The sequence below is a fragment of the Lutra lutra genome, chromosome 3 (genome assembly GCF_902655055.1).
Source record: "Lutra lutra chromosome 3, mLutLut1.2, whole genome shotgun sequence".
NCBI classification, from domain to species: Eukaryota; Metazoa; Chordata; class Mammalia; order Carnivora; family Mustelidae; genus Lutra; species Lutra lutra.
In genome coordinates this window covers 50,681,105-50,694,309 of record NC_062280.1, presented here as the reverse complement: position 1 = coordinate 50,694,309, position 13,205 = coordinate 50,681,105, and the positions used below count along the sequence as shown (strand labels likewise).

The 13,205-nt window shown below is 38.0% G+C and overlaps 1 protein-coding gene across 2 annotated transcripts in view; it reads left to right on the top strand.

Moving 5' to 3' along the window:
- ARL5A (ADP ribosylation factor like GTPase 5A) overlaps positions 1-13,205 on the top strand; it is a 31,683-nt gene that overhangs the window by 7,917 nt on the left and 10,561 nt on the right. The window contains exons 2-4 of one of the 2 annotated variants that reach the window (XM_047721714.1): positions 5,509-5,569; positions 6,025-6,172; positions 7,926-8,009. In XM_047721714.1, the coding sequence (XP_047577670.1) occupies positions 5,509-5,569; positions 6,025-6,172; positions 7,926-8,009 (293 nt within the window). The remainder of the gene's footprint in view (positions 1-5,508; positions 5,570-6,024; positions 6,173-7,925; positions 8,010-13,205) is intronic. The other variant, XM_047721715.1, reaches the window with a different exon arrangement.

The following is a 13,205-nucleotide window of genomic DNA, read 5'->3' as shown; positions in this document are numbered from 1 at the left end:
TTTGTAAGAGACAGTGTGCTTTTTTGTATTTGGGGTCTCTATATGTGTTATTTGTACACAATTTTTTTAGTCACTCTTTATAGTTTTTTATCATAGATTCTTGCCTATATTTGTATTATTTGGTTTTGCTCCTATTTTGTACTTTGTAGAATGATTTTTTTAAAAAAAATTATTTATTTATTTGTTAGAGAGAGCAAGCGCGAGCACAAGCAGGGGGAGTGGCAGGCAGAGAGAGGGAGAAGCGGGACTCCATCCCAGGACCCTAGGATCATGACCTGAGCCAAAGACAGTTGATTAACTGACTGAGCCACCCAGACATCCCTAGAATGCTATTTCTCACATTGGTCAGAGTAATTGTATTTTCTTCCTGAGCATTGGCAAGTCTGTCTGAATTTAGTCCTGTAGCCAATACAAAGGGGGTTACAAAATGGTATTCCTGAAACTGAAAATAGCTGACATTTTGAGAACGATATATTTTTTAAAGATTTACTTACTTGAGAGAGAGCTATGGTGAGGGGGCAGAGGGAGAGAATCTCAAACTGACTCCCTGCTGAGTGCCCCTGAAAATGATATTATTAAAAATTAGTATTCAAGTAGGAAGCTAAAAGCTTTTATCCAAGTCAGAGTTTAGGGTAGGGCATGATGTGAATTCCGCTTGATTAAAATGTTCATAGTGCTTATATTAATAGACCTGAAAAAGCGATAGGCCATCAAAAGAAGAATGCTTAACTTGGGGACATAGAAAAATAGAGTTAAGAACTGCCATCCCATTTGAAAACTTTTCAGGTGGGCACGTAGTGGCTCCATCTCTTAAGCATCTGGCTTTTGATTTCAGCACAGGTCATGATCTCAGGGTTGTGACATCCTGATTGAGCTCTGCAGTGGGCTCTGCGCTCAGCAGGGTCTCTGCTTAAGGATTCTTTCTCTCCCTCTCCCTCTGCCCCCACTCCCCTGTGTGCTTGTTTGTTGGCTCTATCTAAAATAAATAAGTAAATCCTTTTTAAAAATAGATAAATCTTAAAACTTTCCAGGTGAAAAGATGCCTTGCTTAAAAAATTCAGTAGTCTTGGGGCACCTTGGTGGCTCATTCATTGTGTCTGCCTTCAGCTCAGGTCATGATTCCAGGGTCCTGGGATCAAGCTGGGAGCCTGCTTCACCTTCTCCCTCCGTCTGCTGCTCCCCCTACTTGTGCGCTCTCTCTCTCTCTCTCTCTGTGTCAAATAAATAAATAAAATTTAAAAAAAAAAAAAAAAGATTTCAGTAGTCTGGCCCTGATGCAAGTATGGCCCTAATGTGAAGGTGGGTTTATCTACTCATTGTAGCCTCTAAAATACTGCCTTTGATGGGGTTCTGTGTTCTCCAAGTAGTCTGATTTTAATTCAGCCACTCTATTACTTTTCCTTAAACTGCACTTGTTACGTAGTTATGAACATTTGGTCTCATTGTATGTTACTCATTTTGGTGTTCTTGTTTACATATTAGTCACCTCTGTGAATTGCCTTCTCTGAGTCCTATCTACTCCAAGTAGCAGGGTTGAGTTTGTGGACCTGGGAGATGAAGGACCGTACACGAGGCAAATTCACCAGAGAAATGTCAGCTGATGAGGCCTTTTGGAGGTTATTCAACTGAACTTACCTTAGCATGCCCTCTATATGTTATTAACCCTTCATTTAAAATAAGTATCGTCTTTGTATTTGATCATTTTCTCTGTTCCTTTACCCTAGTCATCTCTAAAGATTAAATAGTGGGACCTGCATTTTTTTTTTAAGTCAGGTGAGGCTGCTTTATTTTTATTTTTTTTAAAGATTTAAAAAATCTTTAAAAAAGATTTTATTTTATTTGACAGAGATCACAAGTAGGCAGAGAGGCAGGCAGAGAGAGAGGGGGAAGCAGGCTCCCTGCCAAGCAGAGAATTGGATGCGGGGCTCAACCCCAGGACCCTGGGTCCATGACCTGAGCCAAAGGCAGAGGTTTTAACCCACTTAGCCACCCAGGCACCCCAGGACCTGCATCTTTAAAATTATTTTTAAGTACCTATATGAGGGAAATGTGGTTATGTCCTTTAGAACCCTGCTGGTTGTAAGCTGCTTGCCCTTTCTTAGAAGAGTGATTGGATAAAATGGACTGTATTAGAATTTTCTATTTATTTGATCTTCTATTTTTGTATAATGGGAGGAATTCCCCTCTGTGGTAAATGACAACTATTTGGAAAACCTCTACCATCTGATTGAAAAGGCTTTTCCTAATGATATCCTTACTGTGACATGTTATAATCCTCAACTTATTTATTAATTATATTTCTAATCCTCATTATTTTATAGGATGAACATGAATGAATTCAACATTTATTGAGTACCTTGTACCAGGAAAAGTTGTAGTTACTGGATTATAAAGATGATTAGCATGGGATCTATACTCTTGAAGGCTGCCTCATTAAGCTTTGAAGATTAGTGTATGTGTAAATAATTATGACAAGTGCTATGTTAGAGGTATTGTGGAAAAGCATGAGAAAGTGATTTTTTGGGGAAAACAAAATTTAAAAGATTATTGGAATTCCCTGGAAGGAGAAGTAAAAAAGGTAACTCCAGCTCAGGGAAAAACTGAGTAGAGGTAGAAAAATGTTTGCTGTGAAGATGATGTGTGGCTTATGTGGGGAGAATGGCTTGAATTTCAGGTTAGATACCTGCTGGTAGTGGTGAGAGATAAAGCTGAAGCCTGCTCATTTATGACTGTCTTATATTTACTAGGCTGAGAACCTGTGCCTTGTCTTCCTGTCAGAATGGAGAACTGTCATTTATTTTTTATTAGAAGGAGAGAGGGCGTATGCAATTTGGGGGATGTGGCAGAGGGAGAGAGAGAATCTTAAGCACGAGACAGGCTCCAGAGGGGGCTCAATCTCATGACCCTGAGATCCTGACCTGAGCTGAAATCAAGAGTCAGACACTTGAATTTACTGAACCACCCACACGTCCCCCACAGAGCTATCATTTAACTAAAGTGGTGTTAACCAGCTTTGTAGCGTAGAACAAATAGCAACAGTAGAAAGGTGGATTGGAGACAGTCCACCTAGGGAAGGTGGGGTTTTTTTTTTTTAAGATTTTATTTATTTATTTGACAGAGATCAGAAGTAGGCAGAGAGGCAGGCAGAGAGAGAGAGAGGAGGAAGCAGGCTCCCCGTAGAGCAGAGAGCCTGATTCGGGGCTCGATCCCAGGACCCCGGGATCATGACCTGAACCGAAGGCAGAGGCTTTATCCCACTGAGCCACCCAGGTGCCCCAAGGGAAGGTTTTATAGTAAGAAATGAGGACTATGGCTAGCACTGTCAGAAGGTTCAGGATATGTTTTTGAGGGGGAATATATAGAACTTGGTGACAGATTAGATGTTGGGGTTGAGGGAAAGACTGGATAAACTCCAGGGGCAGCTGAATTCGTGGTTATGCCATTAAATGAATTAGGTATGATAGAATTAGAAAAAGATTTGAATGTTGGGTTTTGGATATGTTGAGTGGCACCATGTCTGTCCCCTAGGTAGGTTAGAGTTGAGGAGAGATTTGAAAACATGGATTAGGAACCATCTTTCTTAGTGGTTGGCACTGCACATGTGCTATCTTGATCATTATACAACACGGAAAGATAGGTATTGTTGTCCCTGTTTTGTTTTGTTTTTTTTTAAAGATTTTATTTATTTATTTGACAGACTGAGATCACAAGTAGGTAGAGAGGCAGGCAGAGAGAGAGAGAGGAAGGGAAGCAGGCTCTCCATTGAGCAGAGAGCCCGACGCGGGGCTCGATCCCAGGACCCTGGGATCATGACCCGAGCCGAAGGCAGAGGCTTCAACCCACTGAGCCACCCAGGCACCCCTGTTGTCCCTGTTTTATAGTGAGGAAACTTAGGGTTAGAGAAGTAAGTTTCCCAAGGTCGCGTAATTACAGATACTTTTCCATAGTGCTATGCTAACCACTGCTATGTAACAAACCACTCCTAAATGTTGTGACTTAAAGCAGTAATTTTTAATTATCCCATATGGTTCTATCATTTAATTGAGCTCAGCTAGGAAGTTCTAGTTTGGAATTCTCATTTGGTTGCAGTTGGCAGCGGAACTAGAGTCATATATAGCTTGACCTGGCTGCATATCCAAGATGGTTTCTTTGTGTATCTGGCATCTCATCTGGAAAGGCTGGAACAGCTAGGGGCAACCATGGGGTGATCTCTCCCCACAAAGTCAGGCCACACAATTAGTAGGCTTTCTCATCTATATAGTGGTTTGGGGATAGTAGGACTTGTTACATGGTGTCTGGTTTACTCCAGAGGAAGTTGTCCAAAAGAGCCAGGCTGTAGCTGCAAGGTTTGTAATGATGTAGACTTGGAAGTCACGCAGCATCACATCTGTTACATTCTGTTGGTTAAAAATGAGTCACAGGACCCCTCACATTCACAGTGGGTCAGGAGCGAGGGAACACTGTACCGGGGGCATGAATATCCAGAGTCCATCTTTGGAAATGAACTTCTTCCACACAGTGCTATCTTTGGAATAGTGTTTAGATAGAGTGGAAATAGATGGGTCCTGAGAATGCCTTGCTAAAATGTGAAGAGAATGCAAGGAGACAGCTCTGGGAAACAAATGGTTTTGTTTTGTTTTTTGTTTTTTTTTTTAAAGATTTTTATGTATTTATTTGACAGACAGAGATCACATGTAGGCAGAGAGGCAGGCAGGGTAGGGGGAAGCAGGTTCCTTGCTGAGCAGAGAGCCCGATGTGGGGCTCGATCCCAGCACCCTGGGATCATGACCTGAGCTGAAGGCAGAGGCTTTAACCCACTGAGCCACCCAGGCGCCCCACAAATGTTTTTGAAGAAAGACCCAAGGAAGAGGTGTCAGTGAGGAAAAAAAAAAAATACCAAGAGATGGAGGGAGAGAATTTAGAGAAAGTGGTGCCATAGAGGCCAAGGAGGAGGATAGTCACTGCCACCATAACCCTTCATCCTTAGATTTGGTTGTTATGTTAGAATAGCTATATTAAATGTATTCAGATAGTTTTTGATCACCTGTGATGGGACCTGGCCTTCTGCTACCAGATTTAAAGGCTGACATTTTTTTTTTCTTTCTCATTTATCCCACCTCACATATAAACATATATGAGTTGATGCCTAAATTTCACAGTTAGAACTTAAACGGTGTAGTCTAGTGTGAAACATTTACACTTTCAGTCATTTGTAAATTATGATTACATTTGGGATACTTTAGTGAGAGTAGACTTCCATATACTAGAAAGAATACAGTGTTTCTGGCTTCCTAGGGAAGTGAGAGTTCTCTGTGTAGAATGAGAGCGTAGGACAGTGAAATTAATGGCACACTTCTGCTGGTCTTGCTAGGATATTCTTTTGAGTTCCAGAAAGGTAAGAAGTGTCATGCACTGAACTATAACATAACTGGAAAGAAAGGATAGAATGGGAAGTTTAAAAGTTTTATGCTTTTAATTAATAAATAGCTGGTGTTTTCTTTATTTCAGAGCACAAAGTTATCATTGTTGGGCTGGATAATGCAGGGAAAACTACCATCCTTTACCAATTGTAAGTATTCACTACTTTAAAATTTTTATTTTATTGTTCACAGTTATTTTTCTGCCTGGGTGATAACTTGATTAATAAAAGCAATAAAAAAGTTATGTGGAACCTAAATTAATTCTGTAAGAAGGCAGTTTGACTATAAACCAGGAGCCAGATTTAAGTAACTGTTTCAAGAGAACTAGGAATTTATATGACCTTTGAGTATGTTCACTTTTTTTGCTTGTGGAAAGTAGAGAAATACTGTTTATGTAGTTTCTGGGAATGAATCTAGAGTATTTAAGATAGTTCACTACCTGGTCCCATCTCTCTTTAAACCCTTAACTCACGAGTTAGCAGAAAAGGGCTATTTGGGTATAGAAAAGGAAAAATTCATGCTCATTTATCCCTTGATTGAAAAATGCTCAAACATTCTTGCCTCTTTGCTAATTGTAATATATTTGTACTTTTTTTCCCCTCAGTTCTATGAATGAAGTTGTACATACATCACCCACAATAGGAAGTAACGTAGAAGAAATAGTGATTAATAATACACGTTTTCTAATGTGGGATATTGGTGGCCAAGAATCTCTTCGGTCTTCTTGGAACACTTACTATACTAACACAGAGGTAAGGTTTCTTAATGTACTAAAGCTTCTAGGAGCAGAATGCTTGGGAAACAACATCTAGGTGTGAACTCTTAGGTTAATCTCTTTGAAATATCCTAGTATGGTAATAAAAGTTGAATTTAAACATAGTGGAATCTTTGATTCCCTGTTTCAGGGTTATTATATACCTACTGCCATTGAACTTCTGTAGGGAAAATTGGAATGAGGGGGTGATTGGTTAGTCTGATTATATATTAATCCCACAACTTATCTGAAGTAGTTGTTTTTACAGTGAGTACCATCTCATAGTTCTCCATTTCACTTCTCTCTTCCTGTTTATTTTTGTAGGCATAGAGAAAATCCTAGTTAAATTAGAGGGTACTGGAGGATTGAATCCTGGCCAAACTTTAACTGCGTATGTTTCTTAATGAAGCACAGTTGCACATGAAATAATTCTTTTTCTTTTTGGTTATAAAGCAGTTTAGACGTGATCATATGTTTTTATTTATATGTTATTTCCCAAGTGGAAATTTCAGATCTGTGACATTTGAGAGCTTTACTATATCGATCTTACAAATTGAAAGGCTCTGATAGTTATTTTTATAGTGCAGATTATAAGGTAATAAAACTCCAAATGTATATTAAGATGAATATTATGTCATTAAGACCTATTAAGTGCCTTTAATGAGTTGATCCCTTAAAACTTCACTAAGCCTTTGATCATGTTTTTTTGGAAAAGGAAAGATACATGTGGTTAGTACTTCTGTGTGTAATGCTGCAGATATTAAACTTAGGACAACATCTTAAAAATTAAGTTTTATTAAAATGCCTTGGAATAGAGCTGGTTTTATATTAACAAAGCCACATATCAGTAAGTATCAAGTGAGAATAGAGGGAAGGTAACTGTTCTCATCTGCCGTATGGTTAATGAAATCTGAAGAGTAGAAAAGACCCTGAAAATTAACAGTGGTTTATCTGGAAAAGAAGAGCTAGCTCTGAAAAATAAATAGTGCATGTTAATTTTAAGCAGTCAGAGTTAACTTGATGGCATCACTTGTGCCAACATAAAATGACTGTTTCTGCTCCCTTTTCCCTTGTGATTTTTGGTGCTCGTGGAGGGGAGGAAGAGGTGCAGTGTGGCTCAGTCCTGCCCGGCTCCATTAGGAGTCTTAATTGCATCTTCTGACAGCGTTCCCATCATCAGTTCAGGAAAGAGTTGTGCTTGCAGGCAGCAGGTGCCGTTCACATAAAGAAGAGAGCAGGGTTTTAGGTACGGGTTTATTCTTTCCAATCTGTTGATTTTTAAAAATTGATCTGTCACATTACTCCTATATCATGCCCTTTTTTAGCATTTCAAATTGATATTGATAAATACCTGTAGAAATATTTAAAATTTAGCATCATAATGTATTTTTTTCATATTGACTTGGGTGCACATAGATGGATGTAGGCTCATTACCATTCAGGATATTAATTTAGAATGCAAACGTGTTATATATATATTTGTTAGACTATTAACAATACCCTAATAGAGTGTTACCATCGTATTCTCTTTTCTCTTATTTTCTCTTAAAAATTAGCAAATAATATTTGAATTAGAAATGGATCAAACCTTTAGGCTTCACAATGTATAGTAGGTGTCTCTGGTTTTCCAGTAATACCATACCATAAGATTCTAATTCCTTGATATTTGTGGTCTATAAATCAAATAAGTACTTTATAAATTTTATAAATATTAAATTATGTAATCACTGATTTTTTTGTGATTATTTTAGTTTGTAATAGTTGTTGTGGACAGTACAGACAGAGAAAGGATTTCTGTAACTAGAGAAGAACTCTATAAAATGTTAGCCCATGAGGTAAGTAGGATTCCGGCTTACATGTGTGTTGTGTTGGGAAGAGAGTGCTTCTCTCTTTCCTTTTTTCTCTTTTCTTTTCTTCCCTCCCTCCCTCCCTCCCTCCCTTCCTTCCTTCCTTTCTTTCATAATTACTTATTTAGGTAACCTCTACACCCTGTGTGGAGCTTGAACTCACAGCCCCAAGATCAAAAGTTGCACGCTCTTCCGACTGAGCACAGCCAGTTGTGCTCCTGTGTGTAGTATTTCTGTCACATTTGTTCTTTCTACTTTGTCATGACAGTACTACTCCAATTTTTATTTGTTTATTTTTTAAATAAATTTGAAACAATATTTTGAAACAATATTTTTAAAGTACTGTGCCCAACATGGGGCTTAAATACATGACCCCAAGATTAACAATCACATGTTCTACCAACTCAGCCAGCTAGGCACCCCTATTTCAAATTTTTCAAGAGTTACTTACCGGGGCGCCTGGGTGGCTCAGAGGGTTAAGCGTCTGCCCTCGGCTCAGGTCATGATCTCGGGGTCTTGGGATCAAGCCCTGCATCGGGCTCTCTGCTCGGTGGGGAGCCTGCTTCCCCCCCTCTCTTCTCTGCCTGCCTCTCTGCCTACTTGTGATCTCTGTCAAATAAATAAATAAAATCTTAAAAAAAAAAAAGAGTTACTTACCTGCTGGCCATTCCTGCTTTATAATTTTGATGCTTGCCAAAGCGTGTATCTGGAAACAACGGAAAGATTGTGGAATCAATTGTAGAATTTTATTTCTTCTTTCCTGGATTAATTTGGTCTAGAAGTTTTTCTGGGTGAAAAGATCTAAATTGGATTGCATTTTGCATTTTATATAGATTAATTATACAGAAGGTTATCACTGGAAATTAATTAAAAAAAAAAGATTTTGTCAGAGAGAGAGAATGCGCACAAGCAGGTGGGGCAGCAGGCAGAGGGAGAAGCTGGCTTCCCGCTGAGCAGGGAGCCCGATGTAGAACTAGATCCCAGCTCTGGGATCATGACCTGAGCCAAAGGCAGATGCTTAACCCACTGAGCACCCAGGGTCCCAGAAAATGGGATTTTAAGATACTTTATTTGTTTGAGAGAGGGAGAAAGAGAAGAGAGCACGTGCACATGATGGAAGGAGCGGTAGAGGGCATGGGAGAGGGAGAAGCAGACTCCCTGCTGACATGGGGCTTGATCCCAGGATCCCAAGATCATGACCTGAGCGGAAAGTAGATGCTTAACCGACTGAGTCACCCAGGTGCCCTGGAATTGAGATTTTAAAATCTCGTGGGCACTTAGGAAGTCTTGATTGTAACTCAGTTATCAGACTAATACTTAAATGTTGTTGCTCTTAGGTTTCTCTGATACTGTCCCTTTGACTAAAGAAAACTATTTGACTAGCCACATTTTCTTAGTCTTTGAGAAATATTACTGGTAGCATAATTTAAAAATTAAATACACTAATATAGTTGGTACTGATAATATTAACTATAAAATCATATAATACTGTGGTAGCAATTGATTTTTTTTTGTATGCCTTTCGTTACAGGTGTTACTTTCTCAACTCAGGTGGAAATAGAAAAATTAGTATTTAGATATATATGTAATTTTTAATTTTAATGGAATTGTAACAAAGCTTAAGAAAATTGGGATATCTTTTTGGAGTGCCTGGGTGGCACATTCAGTTAAGCATCTAACTCTTGGTTTCTGCTCAGGTTATGATCTTTGGGTTGTGAGATCGAGCCCCATGTTGGGCTCTGCCCTTGGTGTGGAGTCTTCTTAGGATTCTTTATCCCACTGCCCCGTCCCCCCCTCAAGTAAATAAATAAACTTGAAAAAAAAACTAGATATCTTTGTAATGACGTTTCTTTCTTTTTTTTTTTTTAGATTTTATTTATTAATTTTTTTTTTTTTTTAAATAGAGGGAGAGAGTGAGTGTGTGTGAGTAGGGGAGAAGGGCAGAGAGAGAGGGAAAGAGAAAGCCCAAGCAGGTTCCAACTGTCAGCTTAGAGCCTGATGTGGGCTTAATCTCATGATTCTGAGATTATGACCTGATCCCAAATCAAGAGTTGATATCATAACCAACTGAGCCACCCAGGCGCCCCTGAAGTTCCTGTTTTCTGTGCGGGGATCATGCCCGCCGTGATGCAGTGTCCCATTTTGGATTGATTCTGGCCTCTGTATTAAACCCCTTGGATTTTTTTTTTTTTTTTAAGTACACGTTGCTAATCATGCATTTAAAAGTTTTTATTCTAGTTTGGGAAATAAAAAGCTATGAAATAGGTAGAAAACTAAGGTTGTTTTTTTTTTTAAATTTTCCCTTTGTATTTCATAATAGAGGGGTTATTGTTGTGTACACCAAAGGGTTATTATTGTTTTATGAAGACTTATGAAAAAGCAAAATAAGACACAAATGTATTTGTCTTTTGGCTGTTTTTTTACTACCTTAATCAGGTAGCCTCCTCCTATGATTCTTACTCTAATTTGCCAATATGTAGCAGGATCAAAGAGCCCAGTAGTAGGACTCAAACAAAGTTATTGAATTTTACTAGCTGGGGGTATTAACTTGAGCTGGTCACTTAATTTCATCTGTTATGGATGTTACTCATCTTTTATGGATTAGTACACGGAGGCCCAGAAAATTAGTGGCTTGATTTTTAAGAGCCAAGAGCCAAGATTTGAATTTAAGCATTCTCATAATTCGGGCCCTTTGTTAAGAAATAAGGCCTCATTGGAAAGTGAGAGACTGAATGGGGAGATTGCCAGAGAAGAAAGGAATTATGGACAAATTTGGGAGCTAGATTAAGGCATCTACTAGGGTCAGGAAGAGCCAAATCGGCAGTTTTGGAAGAGCAAATGGATGGATCAAAGAATGAGAATGTGAGTGAAAAATATTGACATGGATTTAATCAGGTGTTTCATATATACTGTAGTAACCAACAAATCTTACTATCATCACTAATAATGCTTTACGTGTATTACTGGATATGAAACTATAAAATGATTTTAAATATTTCTGAATGCTTCCTTTTTTTAAAGATTTTATTTATTTATCAGAGAGAGCATGAGCACAAATGTGGCAGGAGGGGGTGCAGAGGGAGAAGCAGACTCTGCACTGAGCAGGGAACCCAATGCAGGGCCCCATTCCAGGACCCTGAGATCATTACCTGAGCTGAAGGCAGACGTTTAACCCACCCAGGTTCCCCCTGAAAGCCTCATCTTAAATGAAATGCAAAACTTTGAAGCTCATGAATTTTGAGATAGTCCCAAACACAAAAGTATAGATGAAGTTTTATTTGGAGTGACTCAACCTCTAGGAATTATCTTCACAAATGAAACTTTGAGAAACAAACTGACAGTTGCATATGGCATATGGAAGATGGGAAGTAAATGTCTCTTGCTTGTGCTGCTGTTCATCTTCTTGACTAAATGAAAAAATATTTTTAGACTCTTAACAATAATCTGTAATAGGTAGCAGAAAGTTCTTCAAAGTTTGGCTGATGTATAAAAATCACCACTGTTCCCCTTGTACTTTGATCTCTTACTAAGTCAAGTTGATGAGCAGCCCTAATCTAGTATATCTCTCTTTTTTTAAATTTGTATTAACATAAAATGTATTAATTGCCCCAAGGGTACAGGTCTGTGACTCATCAGGGTTACACACTTCACAGCGCTCACCATACAATCCATTGTGTATCTTTTCTATTGTTAAAATGATGGATAATTGGTCCTGAGGTTATTCAATAAAAAGTAAAAGAAGATTTTCATCTCTTCCTAAATACTCAGAAATAAGGAAAATAGCTTTTTTTTTTTAAAAACAAGAACCCTAAATTTAAAACATTAAGCCAGTGAAATCTAGAAAAATTAGATACAGTATGGGTTTTATTTTGAGACCTTTCAATAAATAGCTTTATTTTTTATATTTTCCAATTTTCAGTCTAGGTGCTTCTCCAAATTTCATCACCAGGAGTGATTAGTATAGATTACATGCAAGTAAAATAGCTTAAACAATGTGTTCTAACTTGTGCCAGGTATTTCTAATGTCAGAAATGTGCTCTTTGAACATGCCAGCATTAGCCATCCTGACCTATATAAGATTTCAGCATACTCTAGCAAGAGATACTGAAACTGGGAAGATAGGAAGATAGGAATTCCATTCCATGGAAAGTCCACCTACTCAGTGATTCAGTCACATATCAACTATTGATAAGTGTTCTGTTTTCCAGTTAGGATAGGAAAGAAGTATTTGATCCTTGATAATGAAATACAGTAGATGTACTGGCTATAGCCCATCTCCTCAACTTTTTACCTTTTATGTGGACAGGTGAACTGAACAGAGGTGAAATAAACTGAATACAAAATCTTAAAATTCTAGAGTATCCCCCTCTGACCATGCTTTTCAGGTAACAGTCATTAACTGTGGTAGCATAGCTGCCATCCTGCAGAGGGCGCTGTAACTAAAAGTCTATCTTGATTGTCATATAAGACATTTTGCATAATTCCTTTTAACCAAATAAAAAATGTATTACTTATATTTTTATTGACATCAGAAAAAAAATCAAAGAAATTTTTGAAGCTCTGTTCTCACAGAGTAAAATAATGTGGAGCAGTGTCAATTTCTATATACTAAAGACTTTATTGTTTTAAACACATATACACATGATTGAAATAAAAATATTCTATAAAAATCCCTAAGAAGAATGATGTCATTCAACACAGTTGAGAAAACTTGCAAGCCCAGCACTAAAACTTTAGTTTTCTCAGTCTCTCTTTGTGTGTGTGTATGTATACAATTTTATGAAAGTTTAATCTACCAGTTGAATGTGTCCATCATGGGTTCTTAATTCAGGATCCATGAATGGAATTTAGGGTATCTCTTAACACCCTTTAACATCATATATAAATCTTATATGTATCTTTTTATGAGAAAAAGGTCCATAATTTTCAATAGATTATCAAGGAAGCCCCTGGCTTTAAAAATGGGAAAGGGGAAGTGCCTAGGTGGCTCAGTGGGTTAAAAATGGGAACGGGAAGGGTAGGGTAGAGTAAAAGGAGATGAATAACCATTGGACTGCTTTGTGAGTAAAACATTAAACCAGTCACTTTGGTAAAGATGACCCTCATTTTCCAGGCAGTAACTGAACTTTATTTTTATTTATTTTTTTTAAAAGATTTTATTTATTTATTTGACAGAGATCACAA